The sequence below is a fragment of the Rhipicephalus sanguineus genome, chromosome 6 (genome assembly GCF_013339695.2).
Source record: "Rhipicephalus sanguineus isolate Rsan-2018 chromosome 6, BIME_Rsan_1.4, whole genome shotgun sequence".
Lineage (NCBI taxonomy): Eukaryota > Metazoa > Arthropoda > Arachnida > Ixodida > Ixodidae > Rhipicephalus > Rhipicephalus sanguineus.
The window spans coordinates 130,663,641-130,672,745 of NC_051181.1; the positions used below are offsets into that span (position 1 = coordinate 130,663,641).

Here is a 9,105-nt window from a genome sequence, read left to right on the forward strand (position 1 = left end):
GCTTGCCTACTGCGTTTAGGGCGTTACGGCATTCCTGTCGTAGATGCGAGTGTGGTATTGATTGTGATTTGAATCTTGTCTTTCGTATTAAATGGGTCCTATACCTCGCGACAACTTTCTGTGGCAGCACAGCCAAGGCTACGGAACAGAAGTGCACACTTTTTTTACTACGCTGCTGCAAGTAGTCCGGGAACACAGACTTTTCTAGACTACGTAGCATAAAAGAAAACGTAAAAAGAAAAGAAATGGGTATTATGTTCAAGATTTTTTGTATTGTAAGTAAGAAAGCCTATCCCGTGAAGGAGTTTTTTTTTTTTGTTTTTTTTTTTTACTATTTCTCGTTTTATGGCTTTCTGGTGTTGATTTCACGTTTTCCTGCACCTGTAAACAATCGCCTGCAAATGGACTACTTGGCGTAGTAATACATGTGCAGATGCTCCGCCGACGTAGCTTTGGCTGCGCTACCACAGAAAGTAGTCGCCAGGTGTAGAACACTTTTTAAGCATTGTATACTTAAGCTTGTGTATGTGCCAGGCAGTGCTATCACATGGACGTCTTGGCCATATTGTATACTTATGTAAGCAGCTGTGAGCCAAAATCTTTGCTTGATAAGCTACTTGAATGTTTTATGAAGCATTACTGACATTGCAGGTCTGTATAAGCATTATTTGGCAGGCCATTAATACAGCTTGCTTATAGCTGTGGAGGGGCGTTTGAGTAGAACAACCAATCTAGCTTTGTGTTACACTTATCGGCAGTCTTGCAGGAAATTCATACAAACATGCCATGGTAACTCTGTGATTATGGTGTTCAGCTGCAGAGAACAAGGTTAGGGGTTCGTTTCCTGCCTCTAGGGTACTGATACGTCAATGCGGTTGGAAAGTGAAATGCTAGTTTTGGTTTAGAGGGCTTCATTGCCATTTTACAATGGACAAGTCAGAAATGTCACCAGAGTCTTTTATTAAAATAGTGTAAACCTTGATTTCTGATGCCCGTTTAGCACTGCGTTTGTTTGTTCAAACCGTTTTGCGCGCTTGTGCAATTGACTGTGCCACTGCTTTCCTTCTTTCAGGTCAAAAAGACCTCCTTCACAGGCCACCTAGACCAATCGCGCATCCGCGCGTATTCGGTGGGAAGCCAGGTGGCGCCGACTGCCATGCGGCGTCGCATGAAGAAAGACACCGACACCGATATAAACGCCATGCAGCGGCTAGAGGGTCAGAAGTCGTCCAGCGTGCCCACTCTGCAAGAGGACGCGTCCTCCCAGCAGGCACCACGGGCGCTCAACTACAACGAGGACCTCATGGAGATCAACTACGACCGCAGCGACCTCGGTCAGGGTGGCAGCAGCACCCCCGTGGCCGACAAGAGCAGCGCCCTACCTCCCACGAGCACGAAGCAACCCGAAGCACCCGAGGCCATCCGAAAGTTGAGCACCGCGAGCACTCCAAGCACCACCAAGACATTTGATGACTATATGGTGATGACTACTGGCTCAGAGTCTGGTGTTGGCGGTAACAGCTACCAGCATCCCCTGACCAGCCCCACTGGCTCGGAGCAGCCGGAGAGGAAGGTGAGTGTCCCTTCGAGTGGCAGGCAGCGTAAAGAGGACTTGGGTAAGGAGAACCACCCCGGTGGTCGGAGCAGCAGCTATACTGGTATGGTGCGGAGGAGCTCGACAACACAGCAGGCCTTGAGGGAGGACAACGCTGTGCCGGTGTCTAGTCCGCCGCCGTCAAACGGTCCAAACCAGTGCAGAACTGAGAACGAGTATGTCACCACGGAAATGACAAAAAAGGGCGTGGCGTTTCTTGGCACGTCGAACGGCACAGTTTCTAAGGGAAAGCCCGGTTCGTCTTACCACATGGGAGTGCTTCCGATGACAACCGCATCGCTGCGTCCTGCCTCGCCTGAAAGCCAGCAGCTGGGAGAGTATGTGAACCTGGACCTGAGCAAGACCATGAAGTGGACACAGCCCGTCAAGATGCCGGTGTCCAGTGGTGGCGACACAACACCCACGGCGTCCAGTGCCAACGGATCGTCCTCCTGGGGCAGCGTCCCGAAGCTGCCAGCTGAGGGCTCCGCCAGCTTCACCAGAGTGGCGCCGCTCGCTGTCGCGGAATCGTCGTACGTGCAGCTTCGAGGTCTCGCGGACCCTCCACCGGCCGCCGCGGCACCCCAACAGATCCCGCCCGAGGCCAACTACGAGAACATTTCTCTCAAAGGAGGCACCGCCACCGTTGAGGCGCCTGCTGAACGAGTGCTCAATTACGCGTCGCTGGATCTTGCGCCACCCAGCGGGGAAGACGGAGCGCCGGGGGCGGTACAGCGCTCGCCACGCGCTCCTGCCGCCACCGGCATGGACCCAGCCACCGAGGAAGGGCCCACTTTCTCCTACGCCGAAATAGACTTCACCAAATCCGAGGGGCTGCGCAATGTTTCCGGTTACCGTTCGTGAAGGCCACCTTTTGTAGTCAGTCTTATGCTGTCCGGCTACTTTTCTTTTTTTTTTCTCTCTCTCGTTCTTTCAGTCTCTCTTTTCTTTTTTTCTTCTTTTTCGGACTCACTAGTCAAGTACTGGAGCTTCTAGGTGATGATCAGGGCAGCCTGCCATTTTTGGGTTAGGAGAGACAGAACTCTGTGGTGATGGCAAGTGGGGACTGGTCCACTTCCTCGGCTGGGAGGTGACTTGTGTGCGTGGCATGCCTGCCTGCCTGCTCATAACAATGCTGCTATACTGTAAAACAGTGCGTGGTTGACCCTTATGTTTGTTCAGTGTGTAATGTAAATCGAGAATGTGTGTGTGCGTGTGTGTTGCTCTTGGTCGCTGTAGTGTAGAGAAATTACTTCCCATTTTCATTTTGACCCAAGTAGCTATATGCGTGTACAGGAGTGCTTTTTTTTTGTGAATTATTCCGGGTAGCAAGCACCAAATCCACTGCACGCCATGATGTGTATAGGCACGCTGCTCGAATATCACGTGACTACAGGCTTTTTTTTTTCTACTGTATGTATGTACTGTGTGTATATGTGCATATCCACCTTAGGTGTCCGAGCTTTAAAAAAAGAATGTGGGTGTGTTCTATATATATATGGGCATGTACATTCGTTATTTTCCTTTGTGATCTATACCTGTTGTATATGAAGCTGCATTCATTGCACGGGTGAGTAAATCGAGAAGACCAGGCCTTGAGAGGTGGCCAGAGATGTCAGGCTTGAGCTGTTGTGGTGTGGCCCGTTCGTTTCAATTTTTTCCTTCCCTTCTTTGTTAAATTTTCTCGTTTTCCTTTCCGAACACTGAAATAATAAACAGCAGCTTTTTGTTATACATTTTGTGTAAGCTTGATGCTTAGGGGAAGTAAAAAAAAAAAAAAAAGAGGCAGAGATATTTGAACACCTTACTGGAGCTGAGTGAAGACCGTGACTTTGTATGTTTGTACCTTGCGTCTTTTCGTTTGGTACCCATGATGCCCGGCTTTATCGCTGAATAGCGGAAGTGGGAAAATTGCCGAGAGCGTCAAAATCATCACTTTGTAGGTAAACATGTGGCATCTGCCGAGTTACCATATCCATAATTGTTCAGAGTGCTCATGTTGGTGCGAGAAACGGAATAATCCTGGCACCCCATTTGTCATTGCAGTGCCTAATTGACATTACATTGCGAGTTAACAATGTCGAGAAGAGCTTGTCGTTGAGAGAGAAATTATAAAGGCCAATGGTGTTCAGTTTTTGCTCACGTGGAAAGTGCTAACATTTCAGACAGCTTTGAAGTGCCTGTAACTTTTTGAAGCGGCATTCCCGTTCCCCAGTCTACGCTGGCAGCCAGTTAAAATGCTTAACGAGGTAGTTTCGTTTCGTGACACCTGCCTCCTTCACTTGATTCCACAGATGTCTTTTGTTTGTACTTGTAAATGTCTTTTTTTCTTCTCTCACACACCCCTATTCATACCCGTGCCCTCGTCTGGATGAATCTTGTGGCCACATCTGACGTATTCACTTTCATTGTGGTAGCATGTACTGCTCTCCCTATGGATATTCTTTTGTTTGTTTCTTTTCGTTGAGTTTATGCAAGCTTTGAAATGCAGGAGGGTTTAGTCAAATGGTCACAAGAGGGCATCAGGAGGCGACGCCTATGCCTCGATGCTTGGGATGGACGTCGCACGCGACTCTGCAAATCCCTCCTGGACGCTTGTTACCCTCGGTTCCTTTCGCATCCCGAGAGGATTGTCAAGATCTCCCTGGTGGAGCAGCGTCATTTTTCTCGTTTTCTTCTTTCCTGTAGGCTGCATTTGCGTGGGAGCTTTAACGCGAGGATTGCGTAAACCCAGTTTTGAGGATTGGGTTCTCACCCACATTGTTGCTTGCTTTCGCAGGTGTTGTTAAATCTATTTCTGGTGCTTACACACATACACGGACACATTGAGTAAAAAGTAAAATAACAGCTGCGGTGCTTCTTTGAAGACGCAACTCTATTTTGTTGCCTGAACTTTTCAGCGACGGTCAGTCGCGTAAGGTGAAAAAATAAACCTACCTTGGAGCTAAAAAAAAAAACGGACTTTAAAAGCTACCAAGCTACCTAGCCTGAAAGTTTCAAAGATGTACATAGCTGTAATGTGGGTCGAGTGTCTCCCTTGTGAGTGCACCAGTGACTGACACATTGTAAAAGGAAAGAGTTTTGAATGCTTGAGAGTTCTCTGTGAGAGAGTCATCAGTCGGGAGATGTTGCTTCATCTGTCAAGAGTGTAACACGGCCCTTGAATTGCTGCACCTTCGCCTCGTGCTTCGCCTCGAATGACTGTGCGTGCGCACAGTCATTCGAGAAGAGTCTTTCAGCCACTGTGTGTGCCAGCTGCATTGCTCTCACAGATTGCTTTGTTGCGGGCGCCTAAGGCTGATAAGTGTCATCTTCATTGAGCACTTCTATGGCAGTTTACACGCACGTGCCGCAGCATTGAGAAATATTTTGCTTTTAGTTGAGGGTTATGCACGAGTGCCTGGTATCATGGGTTTGCTTGAGACATTAAAGAAAAGAACGCGCCTGTAGCGTTGGGCTTTTCATCACGTTTGCCAAAATGCAGCGCGCAAGAATTGGCTCACAAGATGTGGCACAGCCATTTGAGCTGGTGAAGGAAATACGCTCTCGAAGAAAGGCATTGCTCGCGAAGCTCGTGACAGAGTTGGGAAGCCGGGACGTGATTAATTGTGACAGTGCTTGCCAGAGACCTTTTTTTATCGTCTTGATGTTTGTTTTTTTCTTGCACGCGAAGTTGCTCGCGTGTTTTCCCGGTGTGTGTGTGTCTTTCAAACACGTTTCGGCTTGCCAAACTGCCCATAGCGTCGCTAGCGCTGCCATCTTGTCACGACTTGACCCTGGTGCATGGTTCGACGAGTGTCGAAGGCAGCACCTAGGTGTGTTGCGGAGGTATTGAGGGAGTTGACCTCTGAAACTATATTTATGTACAAATGAATGGCCTTTAGCATTTACAATGTGAACAAACCCCCTCCTTCCCCACCCCTTTCAGGCATCGGTGCATCGCAGCTTGTGGCACATCATAGCCTATGGTTTGGAGGTGTGTGTGTGTGCGTGCTTGACACCTATGCGATTGTTGTCATTGGACGGGAGCTGCCCCTTTCTGTTGCTCTAGCCAAATAAAAGCTCTTTGAATGTGCAGCACAGTCATGCCTGGTCATTGTAGTCCTCGTGCCATATTCATGCCTGTGAAACTACAAGGGAGATCTCCAACACTATTGTTTGCAGATATCACGCAAGTACGGTAGCTCGGCCAACATCGGAATGACAGGCGCTGTACATGCATCCATGTACCAACCCTTACTACCTTGGTTGCTGAACGATAGCACCAAGGTTCCTTCTGTACTGGGTTAGAACTTAAGAAAAAATGCCACCTCCGATTCAAAAACCGTGGCACGCTTGCATTTCACCTCCGAAAAACGGTCGTGCTAGATAGTTTTCGCTCCAACGGAAGTATTTTTTTCTCGGCTAATGTAAATACTACGCATAATAAGAGTCAAGGTTTGCGTTACTACTAAAAGTTTCGCTGAGAAACTATGTCAAGAGTCCCTGACAAAATTTAGCAGGACGTTCAAGCTTCTGACCTAACACCAGCCACACAAACGTGCATCTGTATGGGGAAGTCGGCTACCTCAAACATTCGTGAAGTGCTAGACGACATGAAAATGAGTAAGCACTATTGGATGGAGCATTCATGCTCATTCTCTGTGGGAGGGACAGCAATGGCTGTGGGCGGAGCTGGCACTTTTTCTTTAGTTGTAACAGCGTATAGTAATTTCTGTGGGGTGTGCTCGTGCTTGCTTGAATGCTGTTTCTAATGGAAAGGGTCTGCAGATCAGGAAAAAACTTGGAGGATGCTTGAGCTTCACCTTCAAAAGTACAACGCGACAGCGTAATCGGGCCCCGTTTTCATCGCCTATTCATTCGCTAGCCTGGCTTTGCTTCTCAGTGGACACAGCCGTGTCACGAACAAAGGAACTTTTCGCCATATTAAACTATCCTTGAATGCCTACCTGCAAGTACAGTTGCGATGTGCCCACTACACCATAATTCATCATTTTGCGAATTAGCAATGTATCCACTACATGTCCGTAAGGCATTATGTGCACTTACTCATCTGCACACTTCGTTGATGCTGTCGCTGCTGATGATGATGATCAGTTTTGCCCGAGTCCTTTGTAATGGGTGCTCCTTTAAACCACCCACTCGTGCATTTCAGATGGTGTGACACCTGGTGCAATTTTACACTTCTGCCACGCAATTTTAGGTGTCAGTGCGACTCCTTGCACTGCACAACACCTGCATAGGGTTTTTTCGGTAATAGTTCCATGCACTGGCGTGGGTCAGTGGTAGGACACCAGCTTGCCACGCAGATAGCCTGGGTTTGATTCCGGCTTGTAACCGTGATTTTTATTTTGTATTTTTTCGCGATTTTCCGCTCACAAGCAATGACGCAAACACCGAAATTTCTGCGATACGAGCTCCTTAATGCTGTCACATTAAAAAGATATTTGAATAAGACTTAAGATGTTTTTTCAAGTTTATGAACCTCAAAAGCACACCTTTACGAGTAAAGGATCACATTTAGAAAGTGCAAATGTTGGGAAAACAGTTGTCTTAATTTGAAACTGAAGTCTCCTTGCAGATCACCACCAGCTGTCGATAGCTACGTCGCAATGTTGCGACTTGGAATTATGGGAATATTTGGGTGAATAGACACTCCATTGCAAAAGAAAAATTGACTTCGTGTAGCAGAAAGGCAATGTAGGCGACGCTGCATATTAAAGACTGGCAGATTCAAAGAAGTGCAAAAATTTAAGTGATGGGGAAGCTTGTTTGAAACGTATGCACAGGTGTAATGTCTAAGTTGCGCATATCCCTTTCCGACACGCGTTATGATCAACCGTCCATAAATGTGTGAAATTTATACAATTTGATGCCAAGGTTCTGGAGACTAAATTTAAAGCGAGTACATATGTTTGAATAATTATAGTGCATTTGTAGCAGTTAATTGCGATTACAACATAATTATTAAATTACTCTACAGTTAGCCATGCGATATTTCTTCACAAAGTAAATTCAATTGCCCACTCAAATGACAATCCAATAGTTGTCTGCTGACGGCAAGCATTCCCCCAAAATATTTTTTAAACATTTCAAATTCCTGCCGGAATGCCCCACATCGAGTGTATTGGTAAACACAGTACTGCATTCACCAAAGTGGTCGTGTGGCAAATATTTTGCCCACAAAGCAATATATAAGAACTTTGGGTAACAAGGATGTATAATTCATCATTTTCATCATTTTCAGTGTTCGTTGTCTCTTGATGGCCACTAGAGCACACAAATGGCAAGTGTATGTTGCGTGTACAAACGTACACGCCATGCCGCAAAGGGATATACTCTCTCATGTTTATGCCCGTTTCATGCATGTTCTCTGCAAACGCTCGCTAGAGTACTTTCACCAAGATCATGCAGTCATTTCGCTTGACCACGAAGTGTGGGCTGCAAAAACCTAGTGGAGTACCCTAATGAAATGAAATGTTGCAGATATTTAGACCAGAATGCAATGTCTTATTTTGTACAAATGGTGGCACAGACGAAGCACAGTGCTTTTGCAGTCCCTAAGCACGGTACATATGCTGCATATGCACGCAAACAGAGTGAATGCACCTTGACGTGCTGCAAGTGAGAACACAAACTGACTGCAGCATGTGACAGATGCAGCGCTACGTAAAGTACAATGGTATTGCAACGCAACTATGTTTTGTTGAAACGAAATGGCGCATCATTTGCCTGCACCTCCTAAATTGGAGGAGAATCATAGCAGGTCCGCTATATGCCCCTTTCTCCTTGTTCTGTGCCACTGAAGAATACGTTATCGCTGAAAGTTGCTGGGAGTGCTCAGTGGCTGCACAAGTGGTTGGCGAAAGGGGTCGGTACCGAGCAAACATTTCCCTGACAAGTTGGCTAGTCCAGGTAAATGCTCCGGTAGCAGACCGCAAGTTTAATGGAGCAACTGTGGTGTGCCGTACTGTGCCAGTATCACTCGCTTCTGAGACCCCTATGGAACGGCATACTTCTAAATGCTCAGCAGATAGTTGCCCTTTCGGAGACCATTTCGAAAATAAATTTCTTGCTTTTCATGCAGCTTACTCTGAGCTTGCTCACATGTTTTACAGATGCTTTGGCCCCCTTTGTGCTCCAGCAGGTTTCACTAGTGAGTGATCGCAAAGAAGCTTTGACAAAATCGGAGAACTAGTGTATTTGTTCACGCAGTGAGCTGCACATTCTGGAATGCTGCTCAGAAATAGCTGGAAAAGAAATGGTAGGAATTGCTATTATGAGTGGCAGCAGCATGAAGATTGTCTACTTGGTTTAACCCTAGAATAAGAGCTGTGAAATTTTGCTTGGCGATGAATACCAAATGCACAACTGTGTGGCTGTGTGTAAGTGGCAAGGATATAGGGTTTTTATGACTATGGGAATGGCACCCATAACTCACAACATGCAGTGTGAATTGCAGCCTATGTGTTTGAGTCTGAGGTGCTTTTGAGGAAAAAAATTCGGCAGAA

General features: G+C 46.8%; 2 protein-coding genes across 11 annotated transcripts in view; one reads left to right on the forward strand and one right to left on the reverse strand.

Moving 5' to 3' along the window:
* The window catches only part of LOC119396415 (insulin receptor substrate 1), a 70,988-nt gene extending 65,312 nt beyond the window's left edge, over positions 1-5,676 (forward strand). For all 10 annotated transcript variants that reach the window (XM_049417083.1, XM_049417087.1, XM_049417085.1 and 7 more), the window contains one exon: positions 1,073-5,676. In XM_049417083.1, coding sequence (XP_049273040.1) covers positions 1,073-2,458 — 1,386 coding nt within the window. In that variant the 3' untranslated portion in view covers positions 2,459-5,676. The remainder of the gene's footprint in view (positions 1-1,072) is intronic.
* A 1,124-nt stretch (positions 5,677-6,800) lies between these two features.
* LOC119397544 (uncharacterized) overlaps positions 6,801-9,105 on the reverse strand; it is a 13,786-nt gene continuing 11,481 nt past the window's right edge. Inside the window, exon 10 of the mRNA XM_037664968.2 lies at positions 6,801-6,829. Within this exon, the coding sequence (XP_037520896.1) occupies positions 6,801-6,829 (29 nt within the window). The remainder of the gene's footprint in view (positions 6,830-9,105) is intronic.